Raw genomic sequence first — 16,875 nt, 5'->3', positions numbered from 1 at the left:
TCACTTGTCATCTCTCACACCAAGTCTTCCCTCAATTCCATCAACACTAAACCTCACTTACCCTCTTTACAAAATCCCTGTTCTATTCACTCTTCTCCCTCTCACTCCTTACCCCTTTCTCTCTACTTTTACCCTTCTTGTTCTTACCCTCTACGTTACCCATCTCATGTCTCACATTCTCCCCTTTCATCTATCCCTCTCTGTGTTTACCCCTTCACTCGACTCTGCACCCCCACTTTCCTCCTAGTTTCCTTTTTTGCATTTTGCTTTCCTATTCCTCTCAGCCTTCGTTCCTCTGCTTTTTACCTCCATCTTACCCACACTCCGTCATACCTCTCCCCACACATGACACATACGCCATGTCCTCTCTAACCTCATCCTTCCTGCCATCAGATATTGCTTCTCCTTCCTCTTCCTACTTCACCCACTTTTCTTCTTTCCCTCCCACTCTACTCCTTAACCCCTCTCCTATCACTTTCCACTTCACACTTTATACCCACCCCTTAACTTCCCTCCCATGCACAGCACTGCATTTCCCTTCTTCCCTCCCCCCACACCCTGATCCCTCCCGACCCATTCCCCATTCTCTTCTCTCCCCCATCCCTCCCCTCCCCTCCCTCCCAACCCATTCCCCATTCTCTTCTCTCCCCATCCCTCCCCTCCCCTCCCTCCTGACCCACCCCCATTCTCTTCTCTCCCCATCCCTCTCCCTCCACATTCCCCAATCCCTCCCCTCCCTCCTGACCCATCCCCCATTCTCTTCTCTCCCCATCCCTCTCCCTCCCTTCCCTCCTGACCTATCACCCCATTCTCTCCCTCTACTCTCCACTCCCCTCCCCTCCCACTCCCCAATCCCTCCCCTCCCCTCCTTCCACTCCCCAATCCCTCCCCCTCCTTCCACTCTCCAATCCCTTCCCCGTCCTTCCACTCCCCAATCCCTCCTCCCCCTTCCACTTCCCAATCCCTCCCCTCCTTCCATTTCCCAATCCCTCCTCCCCTTCCACTTCCCAATCCCTCTCCCCTCCCACTTCCCAATCCCTCTCCCCTCCTTCCATTTCCCAATCCCTCCTCCCCCTTCCACTTCCCAATCCCTCCTCTCCCCTTCTTCTATTTCCCAATCCCTCCTCTCCCCTCCTTCCATTTCCCAATCCCTCCCCCTTCCACTTCCCAATCCTTCCCCCACGCCACTCTCCCCAATCCTTCTCCCTCCCTCCACACTCCCCAGTCCCTCTTCACAGTCCCCAATCCTTCTCACAAAAATACAACTGTAGATGCTGTGGATCAAATACGTACACAACGCTGGAAGAACTCAGCAGGTCAGGCAGCATCCACGAGAAAAGAGTAGCCAACGTTCCAGGCCGAGACCCTGAAGGGTCTCCAATTCCCCGATCCTTCTCCCTCCCTCCACAGTCCCTCTTCAAACTCCCCAATCTCTCCCCTCCCTCTACTCAGCCCAATCCTGTCTCTCCCTCCACTCTCCCCAATAAATCCCCCCTCCTTCCCCTCTCCCCAATCCTTCTCCCCCTGCCTCCACTCCCCAATCCCTCCCTCCTTCTCAATGTTTCCTACTCTACCCAATCCCTCTGCACACTCCCTGATCCCTCCTCCCCTCATTCCACTCTTTCCAATCCCTCCCCTTCACTCACTTCAGAATCCCTTTTCCCCAATCCTTCCCAACTCTCCACACTCCCCATTCCCTCCTCTCCCAAACCCCTTCCTTTCCCTCCCTCCACTCTCCCCATTCCCTCTCCTCCCCAATCCCTCCCCTCCCCCACTCTTCCCAATCCCGTCTCCTTCCCCCCACTCGCCCAAATCCTTTCCCCTCCACAATCCCTTTCCCCACCTCTTCAACCAAAAATCCCTTTCCCTACTTCCCTTTTTCTTTCCCCAATCTTTTGTTCCCTCCTGAACACTTCACACCCTTCCTATTCCACCCACTTAAACCCCTTCCCCTTCCTTAATCCACTCCTCTACCCAAATCCCCTCACTCCATCTCGTCCCTTCCAATTCCGCCACCCCACCCGCTTCCTCCATTCAAGTTCCCCACCTCTACACACTCTCCCTCCAGTTTCCCCGCCTTCAAGTTCCCCTCCCCTTCCCAATTTCTCCATTCCCTCAACTTCCCCTCCGGCGCGCTCCCCACTGTCACACGTGTCAACACCCTTCCCCTCCCACCTGCTCAGCCCGCGCTCCCGGCGCTGCCGCTCGCCCCCGCGCTCCCGGCGCGCCCCCGCCCGCGCCCGCGCCCGCCCGTCCGCTGTCAGCCGTTGGCCATATTGTCAAACTGCTCTGTGGGGTGAGGAGCGGAGAACCATGAAGGGGAAATAAACCGTGAGCCGAATCCACACAAAAGCCTCCTCTTACCGAGCGGATTATTCAGGCCACTTTTTTCTCCTGTCATTTGCCGGCGGTGGCGCCTTTGTGGTTTTCGCTTCAGTTAATTTTAATTTTTAATTGTGGAATAACCCGCCGACCATGAGCTGGGGAACGGAACTGTGGGTGAGTAATAGAGAAGGAACACAGGGGGAAATAAACGTGGATCTTAATTAAACGCCAGAAAAATACCCATTTCTCCTAGAGAAAAAAACAACGAAAGGAGATAGTTTGAAGGAGACTGTTGCATTTATTTGCTGATCGGTTAATTATTATTTCTACTTTAAATATGTAGCTGCAGCGTTTATCATATCTGGTTTACAGTTGCTAATTTTGGTGTTACATGTTCATCCAGCTTTAATTTCACGTAATAAAATTCTGTGAGTGGAAGAGATTGACGTTGGATATCAATGTTATCCGAAGCGCGGGGAGGATTGAGGGTTGTTTAATTATGTTTTTAGTGTTCAACCCCCGTTTTCTTTAAAAATCAGACTCCCGACGGAAAATGGACCGAGTTCTTTGAGCCAAGAAGAAACTAATTACTTGAATTGTTTTGCTCTTTGGATTGGAAATCCTAGTGATTCTGGTTTAATTTGCAAGACAGCACGCATTTTCAATATAAATTATTGCTGTGCGAGGCGTTAGAGGAATGGCCGATTGAGCAAGAAGCGAGACCTTGGCGTAGGGCAGACAAAGGTATTTTAATAGGTTGCAAGTTATCACTTACCCTCCCCCTCCCTCAAGATGAATTGGGTAACGCGAAGGAGAAATGTTGCTGCTCACGTCTTGGAAATCCTTATGTCCGGGGGATGGGGCCAGAGGCGGGGGTTGTGGGGACGAGATACTCCACACAAGCATCTGAAGACGAAGATCCGTTTAAAAACAATGCAGTAAAATGTGGATTGAAAAATGCAGGGCACCGAACGACTAGCTAGTGAATATGACGTGTGGATTATTCAGTGTTTTCAAGACTATTTATGGTCCACACACCAGCAGGTCCACCCTGCTATGAATGCGGGAGAACCTTATCAAGCACAGAGGTCGCCATAGTCTGCTGGAGGAACTTTGGGACGAATGTCCTTGACTCTGTCCCAGAGCGCACTCTCTACTACAACCTTAACTACCTAACCCTGGCAAGAGATTGAAATGGTAAAACAACAGTAAAGCCATTAGAGCTAGTTGATATCCTTACTGAAGTACTAACATGTAGTGAAATACTTCTGATGCAAGTTCTTGATGTCATCTTCCTCTTCTGGGAGGAGGACAGCATGCCATGGGACCTCAGAGACACCAGAATCATACCTATCTTCATTTCAGACTAGTCGTGGTCATCCCAGAGGGGTCTGCCTACTTTCTGTTTTGGGGGAAAAGGCAGATTATGCTATTATAAAGCTATCTCCTCCCAGTAGCTAAAGAGGTTGAAGGATTGCTATGTGGATTCTGCCCATCAGAAAGTAAATGGGACATGATCCTCAAGTATGACAGATCTAAAAGGGTAACGTCAATGACAAATTTTGGTCTGTTGTTATTTCACAAGAAGTTCAGATAAGTGAGATTGTAGGATTACAAGAACAGCACCTCATATTCCAGCTGGGCTGTCTACAATGTGATGAACATTGAATTCTCTAACTTATGGCAACCTACCCCTTCGCTCCCTATTCTCTCTCATTTTGATCTACCCATCCTCATCATTCTAAACCCACGCAGACCCATCAACTTTTCACTTCTCCTACTTGGACCCCTATTTCCCCTCCCTACAGTTCCTGTCTGCCTATCATACCTCATTGGTTCCGCTGTTCACCTTCCTTTCTTGTCACACTCCATGACCTATAATACTTTGTTGGCTCCACTAATCAGCTCCCTGCCTGTCTCAATATCCACCCTCCTCCCCCTACCTAATTTTCTTCTGCTAATCAGCCCTTTACCTCTTTATACTAGGTCATGAGGGTGGGGGGGGGGGGAGAAGACAAGGGGTGAAAAAGTAACCAGGATGGGGAATGGAAAAAGCCCTCATGACCTGCTCATCCCCTTTGCTTCCCCATCTCCTTCCCTTTATTCCAAGGCCTACTGTCCTCTCCTGTTAGATTTCTTCTTCTTCAGCTCTTTACTTCGCCAACCTATCACATACCAGCTTCTTACATCCTCCTCCTCCTCCTCCTCCTCCTCCTCCATACACCCACTAACCCCCTCACTTGGTCTCACCTATCACCTGCCACCTTGTACTCCTCCTCTTCTCCCCACCTTTTTATTCTGGCTTCTGCTGTCTTCCAGAATCAGAATCAGGTTTATTGTCAGACATATGTCGTGAAATTTGTTGTTTTGAACCAGCAGTACAGTGTAATACATAAAATATACTATAAGTTACAATAAGAAATTTATATAAAGTAGGATATACAAAACTCTATCTGCATTGAAATTGATTAACAAGAGCAAATTAAAGGAAGGCAAGGACAAGCACAATGGCCATCGATTGAGTGAACAGAGTTAGAGTGGTGATCTTGAGGTTTTAGCTCTTTGAGGCTTCAGCAAATAGAGGCTTTGGTCAGGAAAAGCAAAAGGAAAGAAAAGCTCTAGGTTTTTTTTCCCTTCCCTTCTTTTATCTACTCAGTTAGGACAGTAGAGATGCCAGAATCATGGGGACCTCCAGAGTTCCTGATGACTACGAAAGGTGCACCCACCTGTAGCTTCTGACAATCATGTTAAGGAGCTGGAGCTGGAACTAGATGAACTCGTTATCATTCTGGAGACTGAAGGGGTGTCAGGACATATAGAGAGGTAGTTACACCCAAGGAGCAGGACACAAGCAACTGGGTGACAGTTGTGATAGAGCAGGTGGAATTTAAGCTGGAGGGTGGTGTTACTAGTCAGGGAAAACATCATAGTAGTGCTCAGTCAGGACAGACTGGAGAACTCGACTAGTGAGGTGTTATGAGTGGAACTGAGAATAGGAGAGGTATGACACTTTAATGGGAATATATTACAGACCACCTAAAATTCTAGGGATTTAGAGGAACAAATTTGTAAAGAGATCGCAGATTGTTGCAAGAAGCATACGCTATGCCTTGTTATTGTAGTTGATTTTAACTTTCCATGTATTGACTGGGAATCCCATAATATAAAAGGGCTGGATGGGATAGAGTTTGTCAAATGTGTTCAGGAAAGTTTCCTTCATCAATATGTAGAAGATACTGGCTCTGCTGTTTGAGAATGTGACAGGGCAAATCATCTGGTCCGCAGGTTGAGATTCTAAATTGGAGAAGTCTAATTCTGATGGTATCAGAGATGATCTGGCAAGTGTGGATTGGGACAGGCTGTTTTATGGTAAAGGAGTTCTTGGAAAGTGGGAGACCTTTAAAAAAAAAATTTGAGAGTACAAAGCTTGTATGTGCCTGTCAGAATAAAAGGTAAAGATAACAAGTGTAGGGAACCTTGTTTTCAAGAGATATTGAGGCCTTGGTTAAGAGAAAAGAGGAGGTACATAGCAGGCATAGACAAGTAGGAACAAATGAGGTGCTTATGGAGTACAAGAAATGTATGAGAGCACTTAAAGAAATCAGGAAGGCTAAAAGAAGGCATGAAATTGCTCTAACCGACAAGGTGAAGGAGAATCCTAGAGGTTTCTAGAGGAATGTTAATAGCAAAAGGATTGCTAGGGACAAAATTGGTCCTCTGGAAGACCAAAATAATAATCTCTGTGTGGAGCCAAAACAATTGAGGTAGATCTTACATGCATTCTTTTATCTGTATTTACTCTGGAGATGAATACAAAGTCTATAGAAGTGAGGCAAAGTGGCACCAACTTCATGGTCCCTGTACAGATTACGGAGGAATAGGTGTTTGCTACCCTGAGGAAAATCAGGGTGGATAAATCCCGAGGGCCTGACAAAGTGTTCCATTGGACCTTACGGGAGGCAAGTGCAGAAATTGCTGGGAGAGATATTTAAAACATCCTTAGCAATAGGAGAGGTACCTGAGGATTGGAGGACAGACAGTGTTGTTCAGCTGTTTAAAAAAGGCTCCAAACAGAAATGATAGCAATGATAGGAATGATAAGAAATGATAGCAACACACACAAAATGATGAAGGGTCTCGGCTCGAAACATCGACTGTACTTCTTCCTATAGATGCTGCCTGACCTGTTGCGTTCCACCAGCATTTTGTGTGTGTTGCTTGAATTTCCAGCATCTGCAGATTTCCTCGTGTTTGCGCTAGGAAATTATAGGCAGGTGAGTCTGACATCAGTTGTGGAAAGTTATTTGAAGGTATTCAAAGGGACCAGATATATACTGCAAGTATTTGGATAGACAAACACTTTATTAAGGATAGTCAGCATGGCTTTGTACGTGGTAGGTCATGTCTAAGCAATCTTATGGAGTTTTTTGAGGAAATTACCAGGAAAGTTGATGAGGCAAGGCAGTGGATGTTGTCTACATGGACTTTAACAAGGCATTTGACAAAGTCCCACATGGGAGGCTGGTCAAAAAGGTTCTGTTGCTCGGCATTCAGGACGAGGTAGTAAATTGGACTAGACATTGGCTTTGTGGGAGAAACCAGAGAGTGATCATAGAAAGTCACTCTCTGACTGGAGGTCTGTGACTAGTGGTGTGCTGCAGGAATCGACACTAGGTCCTTTGTTGTTATCTGTTATCAATGATCTGGATGATAATATAGTCAACTAGATCAGCAAATTTGTGGATGACTCCAAGATTGGAGGTGTAGTGGACAGTGTGAAAGGCTATCGTGGCTTGCAGAGGGATCTGCATTAGCTGGAAAAATGACAAATGGAAATTAATGCAAACAAGAGTAAGGTTTTGATCTTATGGTAGAACCATCCAGGGTAGTTCTTACACCAGTGAAGCGTGGGGCACTGAGGAGTGTGGTAGAACAAAAGGATCTGGAAATACAGGTACATAATTCGTTGAAAGTGGCATCACAGGTAGATAAGGCCATAAATAAAGCTTTTGGTACATTGGCCTTCATAAATTAATGTATTGAGTACAGAAGATGGGATGTAAGATGTTGATGAGACCTAATTTGGAGTATTGTGTGCAGTTTTGGTTACCTACCTACAGGAAACACGTAAATAAGGTTGAAAGAGTACAGAGGAAATTTACAAGCATGTTGCTGGGCCTGGAGGACCTGAGTTGTAAGGAAAGGTTGAATAGATGAGGACTTTATTCCTTAGAATGTAGAAGATTGAGAGGAGATTTGATAGAGGTATACAAAATTATGAAAGGTATAGATAGAGTAAATGCAAGCAGGCTTTTTTCATTGAGGTTGTGTGGGACTACAACTAGAAGTTATGGGTTAAAGGTGAAAAGTTTAAGGGAAACATGAGGGGAAGCTTCTTCACTTTGAAGGTGTCAGAGTGTGGAATGAGCTGTCAGCCCAAATGGTGAATGTGAGCTCGATTTCAATGTTTAAGGGATGTTTAGATAGGTACAGGGATGGTAGGGGTATTGAGGCCTATGCAGGTCGATAAATGGGCTATCGGGCCTGTTTCTGTACTGCATTTTTCTATGACTATGCTGAGATTATTTTGTCTCCTGGAGGTCAGAAGGATGGGGTGCGGGGGTCTGCGGGGTGTTATGGAAAATCTTTGCAAGCATGTTGCTGGGTCTGGAGGACCTGAGTTATAAGGAAAGATTGAATAGGTTAGTACCATTCCTTAGAATGTAGAAGATTAAGAGGAGATTTGATAGAGGTATACAAAATTATGAAGGGTACAGATAGGATAAATGCACTAAGGTTGGGTAGGACTACAACCAGAGGTCATGGTTTTTTCTGATCTTGTTCCATGGTCACTTCATCACAGATGGTGATGCAACCAGTTAGGATGCCTTCTAGTATTGATGAAGTGTCTTGGCCCAAAACATCAACTATTTGTTTCCCTCCGTTGACACTGCCAGACCTGCTAAGTTCCTCCAACACTTTGCTTGTGTTGCTTCATCATTGTTGTGCTCCACTGTAATGGGTTTTCCATTAGATTAAAGTTCATTTACAGAGTGGAGAGCAAACTATTCATTCTTTGACCCTACCCCTGCTTCAGTAATTGATTGACAACGTGCAGACTATGTTGTCGATGTTCATCTTGGGAGCCAGAACTCTACAGTTGCCAAGTTGTTCTGCCACACAATCATTTTCTATATCTCTGGATGCACTACTAAGCAAAGACAGGCATTGATGAAAGGGTTTACCTTCAACCTGCTATGCATCAGGCCAGCCTTCAGACCACTGAGGAAGAGAATGCTCAAACTTGTGGCCAAATTCACGACTTACCATGCAACTGTGATTCCTGGCTTCCTCTCCGGTTCAGAGACAAGGGCAACAGATAATAAATAGGCACCTCAAATCACTCAAGGAGTATGACAAGTAGCATCTTGAAACTCCTGCAAATCCCTTTATGAACCATTGCTAACATCCTTTCCCTGGCTAACAAATTCAAAATCTCCGACTGACAATAGAAGGCTGAAGCAGGTGCTTCACTCTGAACTCTGTTCTAAGAAGAGATTTCATGGAAAAATGGAAGAAAACACTTACGGCTGTTCTTAGATTCTCTTTTAAAAAAAATAAAATTCAGATCTTCATTGAAGAACAAGACTAAAATGAGACCAAAACAGAGAAGGAACCACTTCAAATTTCTATGATAGGAGGATGCAGAGAATATGTGTACGTACAAGAGCAGAATTGACAACAACCCACATTTTATCATGCACCTTCTGTCCAATATGTGTCTGCTAATCGTACAATGGTCTCTTAGAATCCATGGATTTAGAGTACAAACAAGTCACCCTTGACTCTGAGGGACTGTCAAAGAAAAGGAATATAAATGGCAATGCATAGCTGTACTAAATATAATGCATTATATTCTTCAAGAAAGTTTTTATAGAGACCTGTCACATTTACTCAAGTTTAAAATAGTTATCTGAGGAAAGTACAGAGTAGATGGTTGAAAAGCACTTTGTAAAGGAAGTAGTTACTGCATTGTGAACATAGGAAATGAGCATTAGACAAAATACAACCCTTCTCTACTCAACAATATGAAGTACATAGGATGAGAGGTAATTTGGTTTCAGTTTTGTAAATGAGTCATAGCTGATTGGATTGAAATGGTGATTGGTAGTTTGTAAGAAAATTGTGTTTTGTATGTTAATGGAGAAGTAAATGTTAAACACGAGAAATTCTGCAAAATGTTGGAAATTCAAAGTGGCACACAATGCTCAGCAGGTTGAGCAGCATCTATGGATATGCACTAGCAGTTGACATTTTGAGCTGAAATCCTTCTTCAGGACTAGAAAGGAAGGGGGTAGGCGTCAGAATTAAAAAGTGGGTGGAGGGGAAGGAGGATAGTTAGAAGGTGATAGGTGAAACCAGGAGGGTAGGAAAGGTAAAGGGTTGGAGAAGAAGGAACCTGATAGAGAAGAGAGTGGACCATGAGAGAAAGGGAAGGAGGAGGAGACCCAGGTGGAGGTGATAGGCAGGTGGGAAGAGGCAAGAGGCCAGGGTAGGGAATAGAAGAAGGGGAGGGGAATTCTTTTTTAACTGGAAGGTGAAATTGATATTCACGCCATCAGGTTGGAGGCTACCCAGACAGAATATAAGGTGTTGCTCCTCTACCTTGAGGGTGGCCTCATCATTGCAAATGTGGTAGTATTAATTCTATGTAACATCAGATATGGTGTAGACTTGTGTAATATCTGTTTCTCTTATAGTAAACCATTGATTGTTTAAAGTGAATATTTGATCATTTATACCCTTCACTTATCCAATCAGATACTTAACAGGCAATATTCTAGCTGATTTTTGCAATTACTTTCTGTGAAGTAGGATAAAGTTTTATCTTACAGTCGATGTTTGGCTTCAAATTACAACCTCTTTATAACCTGTAATAACATTGTATATATAGTATGTTTTAATGTGTTCTTTTGATTACTTTATTATGCATATCATTCAGACTATTCTTTTATTACTTAGTTTGACTGGAATGAGTTGTAATAATAATATTTGCAAGTTGACGAACACATATGATACAAATCTCCGATTTCAATTACTTTTTATATAGAAACATAGAAAATAGGTGCAGGAGTAGGCCATTTGACCCTTCGAGCCTGCACCGCCATTCAGTATGATCATGGCTGATCATCCAACTCAGAACCCTGTACCTGCTTTCTCTCCATACCCCCTGATCCCTTTAGCCACAAGGGCTATATCTAACTCCCTCTCAAATATAGCCAATTAACTGGCCTCAACTGTTTCCTGTGGCAGAGAATTCCACAGATTCACCACTCTCTGTGTGAAGAAGTTTCTCCTCATCTCGGTCCTAAAAGGCTTCCCCTTTATCCTTAAACTGTGACCCCTCGTTCTGGACTTCCCCAACATCGGGAGCAATTTTCCTGCATTTAGCCTGTCCAATCCCTTTAGAATTTTATACATTTCAATAAGATCCCCCCTCAATCTTCTAAATTCCAGCGAGTATAAGCCCAGTCGATCCAGTCTTTCTTCATATGAAAGTCCTGCCATCCCAGGAATCAATCTAGTGAACCTTCTTTGTACTCCCTCTATGGCAAGAATGTCTTTCCTCAGATTAGGGGACCAAAACTGCACACAATACTCCAGGTGTGGTCTCACCAAGGCCTTGTACAACTGCAGTAGAACCTCCCTGCTCCTGTACTCGAATCCTCTTGCTATGAATGCCAACATACCATTTGCCCTTTTCACTGCCTGCTGTACCTGCATGCCCACTTTCAATGACTGGTGTACAATGACACCCAGGTCTCGTTGCACCTCCCCTTTTCCTAATCGGCCACCATTCAGATAATAATCTGTTTTCCTGTTCTTGCCACCAAAGTGGATAACCTCACATTTATCCACATTAAATTGCGTCTGCCATGAATTTTCCCACTCACCTAACCCATCCAAGTCACCCTGTATCCTCTTAGCATCCTCCTCACAGCTAACACTGCCGCCCAGCTTCGTGTCATCCGCAAACTTTGAGATGCTGCATTTAATTCCCTCGTCTAAATCATTAATATATATTGTAAACAACTGGGGTCCCAGCACTGAGCCTTGCGGTACCCCACTAGTCACTGTCTGCCATTCTGAAAAGATCCCGTTTATTCCTACTCTTTGCTTCCCGTCTGCCAACCAATTCTCTATCCACATCAATACCATATCCCCAATACCGTGTGCTTTCAGTTTGCACACTAATCTCCTGTGTGGGACCTTGTCAAAAGCCTTTTGAAAATCCAAATATACCACATCCACTGGTTCTCCCCTATCCACTCTACTAGTCACATCCTCAAAAAATTCTATAAGATTCATCAGACATGAGTTTCCTTTCACAAATCCATGCTGATTTTGTCCGATGATTTCACTGCTTTCCAAATGTGCTGTTATCACATCTTTGATAATTGACTCTAGCATTTTCCCCACCACCGATGTCAGGCTAACCAGTCTATAATTCCCCGGTTTCTCTCTCCCTCCTTTTTTAAAAAGTGGGGTTACATTAGCCACCCTCCAATCCTCAGGAACTAATCCAGAATCTAAGGCGTTTTGAAAAATTATCACTAATGCATCCACTATTTCTTGGGCTACTTCCTTAAGCACTCTGGGATCCAGACCATCTGGTCCTGGGAATTTATCTGCCTTTAATCCCTTCAATTTCCCTACTAACATGTTTTTCCCTCAGTTCCTCCATCTCACTAGACCTTCGGTCCCCTACTATTTCCAGAAGATTATTTATGTCCTCCTTAGTGAAGACAGAACCAAAGTAGTTATTCAATTGGTCTGCCATGTCCTTGTTCCTCATGATCAATTCACCTGTTTCTGACTGTAAGGGACCTACATTTGTCTTAACCAATCTTTTTCTTTTCACATATCTGTAAAAGCTTTTACAGTCAGTTTTTATGTTCCCTGCCAGCTTTCTCTCATAATCTTTTTTCCCTTTCCTAATTAAGCACTTTGTCCTCCTCTGCTGGACTCTGAATTTCTCCCAGTCCTCAGGTGTGCTGCTTTTTCTGACTAATTTGTATGTTTCTTCTTTGGACTTGATACTATCCCTAATTTCCCTTGTCAGCCACGGGTGCACTACCTTCCCTGGTTTATTCTTTTGCTAAACTGGGATGAACAATTGTAGTTCATCCATGCGATCTTTAAATGCTTGCCATTGCATATCCACTGTCAACCCTTTAAGTATCATTTGCCAGTCTATCTTAGCTAATTCACGTCTCATACCTTCAAAGTTACCCTTCTTTAAGTTCAGAACCTTTGTTTCTGAATTAACTATGTCACTCTCCATCTTAATGAAGAATTCCACCATATTATGGTCACTCTTACCCATGGGGCGCGCACGACAAGATTGCTAACTAACCCTTCCTCATTGCTCAATACCCAATCTAGAATGGCCTGCTCTCTAGTTGGTTCCTCGGCATATTGGTTCAGAAAACCATCCCGCATACATTCCAAGAAATCCTCTTCCTCAGCACCCTTACCAATTTGGTTCACCCAATCTATATGTGGATTGAAGTCACCCGTTATAACTACTGTTTCTTTATTGCACGCATTTCTAATTTCCTGTTTAATGCCATCCTCAACCTCACTACTACTGTTAGGTGGCCTGTACACAACTCTCACCAGCGTTTTCTGCCCCTTAGTGTTATGCAGCTCTACCCATATCGATTCCACATCCTCCATATCATGAGCTATAGTGATAATAGTTATTAGTATGCTTGTTGTATAGTTATACTCAGTGGCAAAACTATGATAGTTCTTGCTGCTGTCATCCAATAATTATGTACCGGAATAGGGCTGCGATCCAGTAATGTTGATTACTTGCATTTGATGGCCATGTCTTCACACATGATGTGGTTACATCACATGCTTCATATTCAAGACAGTTTTCATTTTCATGTGTTCATTTTTTTATCATTTATAGACAATTGAAACACCTTGACAATTTGTTAGAGAATGCAGACATTTTTTATGATCCTTTAATTAAAATCTACACTGATGTCATCAAGAATTAAGTAAACGAGTAGTGAATGTGAATTTTAAATTGAGACCAGACAAAGAAAACAGGACTTTAAAATTGTTCATTTCTTTGTGCCTCAATTTAGGTTTTGAGAGCTACGTACTGTTTTCTGCAGCTCATATAATGTGAGATACTGTGTTACCTTTATTGCTTTAGGGAACCTTTTACAAACTCAACTCAAAAAAGTTGGCGATATGTTCTCACAAGTAGACTAATACAACTATTTCTGCGGGTGTTCTATTTTGTTATTTCAATTAATATTTGAAGTTGAAATCTGTATCCAGCAAAAGTTTCTTACGTTAAGTAAGCTAAACCCAAATACCCATAAAAACTACTTATTAATGTACAAAACATTTATTATGGATACCTCCACACTTGTATAGATGATTTTTATTGTCAATGCTTTGTTAAAAGACAAAATATTTCAATGAATTTAGTTTAGGTAATTGAGTTCTGCTGACTTGTTTCTCATCTCCTTGAATTTTCATTTAATCGCTAGACTTTCCAGAGCTTGAACTACGACTAATATTTAAAGTCCAGTGCCTCGGATATAAACTTAAAAATTGAAGAGATATAAGAGAATATTGGATAAAAACAGAATCAAAGAATTGCAAGAATCAAATTGGCATTCTGGGTGTTTTGCAAGTAATTATTTGCATGTTCCTCATACTTCAAAGGTACCTCATAGTTGAGTCTTCTTGGTAAACTTTGTGAACAATGTTGCAGAAAATGGTCCTGGAATATCTTAAGTCTAACACCAAACAGCCTCACTTTAAAAAAAATAAAGAGGATTTTTTTGTGTAGCTTGTTACCATTGGTGCCAGAAATTTGCCTTCATTCACTGATCCATCAACAGCACATAACATCCAGATTTACAACCACACTTTTTAGAATAGCTTAAGAAAGTTTTTCTATGGTAGAAGATCTAGATTTTGTTTTACCTAATAATCTGAATATATTTTAGTGAGTAAAGCAACAGGAAGTTGGGTAAGGTACATTTCCTGTGTTTGACAACCTCATTTTGCATGCAGTCATAGAAACCGATAGCATAATGAAGAGGCTTTTTGGCCCATTCTGTATATATTGTACCTTGAAAGAGGAATTGGGACTGAGATCATAACTTGTTCATAATCCTATAAGTTTCTCATCCTCCAGTTATTACCTTGTTCTTGTTTTAAAATGACTTCTAATATCACTTCCATTTATTGACGCAGGAGGTTGCAGCTCCTGACGAGTTAAAGTACCTTGTGTTTCTTTATGAATCTTTTGCAAATTATTTTGAATCTGTAATTTCAGCTTTGTACATGATTGGGTCAAATAGGTGCAAATCATATTAATTTTGATTTTGTGTGCAGATGCTACAAAAGAGCTCATTCAAATCAAGTTTATTGTCATTTAACTATATACATGTATATAGCATATATAACCATGTAATGTATACAGAAACAAGACAATGTTTCTTCGAACCAGGGTGTAATGTACAGTAGTACTCATAACTCATGATAACTTGAGAAAGTATGGATAAAATCTACAGATGAATCACACATAAATAATAATATATTTTAAATATTGGAAGGCACGGAACTGATTAACCAGTGACACTTTGAATACGATGCAGCCGGGAGCTCAAAGCAATTCCTTTAGCAATGTTATGGGAAAGATGTCCAGGATGTATTTACTCCCCTTGTAATGAATCAAACAATATTTGATTTGTAACCAGATGTGGTGGGAGGGCTAACAATACCTTCAATAGTTTCTGAAACATCAGTCTAAAAGAAAATAAAATTGTCTGTGAATATCAGAACAGTCTATTTTATCATTCAGCCATTTTGACCAAGTTATAATTTCGAAGCTCACTCTATTACTTTTTGATCTGTTTTCAAGGCAAATTATCGTTTAAATTGCTGATAACAAATTGATAAAATTTTAGAATTTTAAATTAAGGAGACGAGACAGATAAATTGTTAACATTTATTTCCCTCTGATACCTTGGGTTTTCATCCAGCTTGGCAATTAGTTAACTTTTTCTGATATCATACAAGTTTCATTTGAACATATTTTAAATGGATTTGGGCATTTTGTTGTGCATGTAGCTTCATTACAAAAATGGCATATCTTTCAGATGAAGTTGGCATAACTTTGAATAGTTGGTATGAGAAATGGAAAAGCATGCTTTCACGTGATTGAAAAATTCCAATCCCCAGCATAGACATCTCTCAACATAGGAACAATGTGCAAAAAACAGAAAATATTCTGCTTTGTTAATTCTGTTCTGCTTTTCCCATTTTGGGTCAGTGACCTTTTGTCAGAAGAAGAAAAAAATGAGAAAACTTGCAGAGAATTGAGAGGGTGGGGCGATTGCAGCCTTTAAAACCCCATGACATCCATATTCTTTTGATTTCCATTCAATTACAGACATTTTCTTTGTTCTTCCCAACACGCCTCTTCTCTGCAATTCAGATCATGCTCATTTTTTAAACTTTCCCGTTCTTGGTGGTAGATCATTAACCAGAAATATTGATGTTTTTGTTTCTTCTTAGATGCTACCTGACATTCCATGTATTTCCAGCATATTCTGTTTTAATTACATATTTAGAACATGTGCAGGTTTTGCTTGCTTTACAATTAAAAATGCTTGAATAACTTGTCTATAAATTGGGTAAAAAGAACAAAAGAATCTGGGCGTACAGATGCATAAATCACAGATTAATAGTGCAATTAAAAATGGAGAAACACGGGCAATGGAATTCAAATGTTCAGGGAAAGAATGCAAAAGCAATAATGTTGAGTTAAATTCATATAGCACATTGGGTAAACTGGGTTTGAAGTACTGCATAGCAATGATTTCTGTTATAATAAGGCAATAGAGGAGGTGCGTGAAGATTTAATGATGGTCTGTTGTTCATGCCATGGCTATCATTAAGCATTGAGCAGGCTAAGCTGTTTTGATAGATCAAGGTGATTAGATTAAGCTGTCAAGGTAGAAATGCTAGGAAGAATTTGTTTCATTAGTGCACCAGGACAAAAACAGGAGATCAGTTATTTAATATAGAGAAACTGAGGATCTATCCTGGACCTAACATATTGATGCAGCTACAACAAAGGCACGATAATGACTATATTTCATTAGGAGTTTGAGGACATTTGGTATGTCATCAAAGACACTCACAAATTTCTACAAATGTACCATGGAGAACATTCTAACTGTCTGGTATAGGGGGAGGGGCCACTGCTCAGGATTGAAATAAGTTGCAGAAAGCTGTGAACTCAGTCAGTTCCATCATGGGCACTACCCACCCCAGCATCCAGGACATCTTCAAGGAGCAATTTCTCAAAAAGGCAGCATCCATCATTAAAGACCCCCATCACACAAGACATGCCCTATTCTCATTGCTACCATCAAGGAGAAGGTCCAGGAGCCCAAAGTCATATACTCAATGATTCAGGAACACCTTCTTCCCCTCTGCCATCAG

General features: G+C 42.1%; 1 protein-coding gene across 1 annotated transcript in view; it reads left to right on the top strand.

Moving 5' to 3' along the window:
- The first annotated feature begins 2,261 nt into the window (after window positions 1-2,261).
- The window catches only part of fnbp1b (formin binding protein 1b), a 210,662-nt gene continuing 196,048 nt past the window's right edge, over window positions 2,262-16,875 (top strand). Inside the window, exon 1 of the mRNA XM_073052772.1 lies at window positions 2,262-2,499. Within this exon, the coding sequence (XP_072908873.1) occupies window positions 2,476-2,499 (24 nt within the window). The 5' untranslated portion in view covers window positions 2,262-2,475. The remainder of the gene's footprint in view (window positions 2,500-16,875) is intronic.

The sequence above is a fragment of the Hemitrygon akajei genome, chromosome 7 (assembly GCF_048418815.1).
Source record: "Hemitrygon akajei chromosome 7, sHemAka1.3, whole genome shotgun sequence".
Taxonomy (NCBI): domain Eukaryota; kingdom Metazoa; phylum Chordata; class Chondrichthyes; order Myliobatiformes; family Dasyatidae; genus Hemitrygon; species Hemitrygon akajei.
This window is presented reverse-complemented; position numbering and strand designations above follow the sequence as displayed.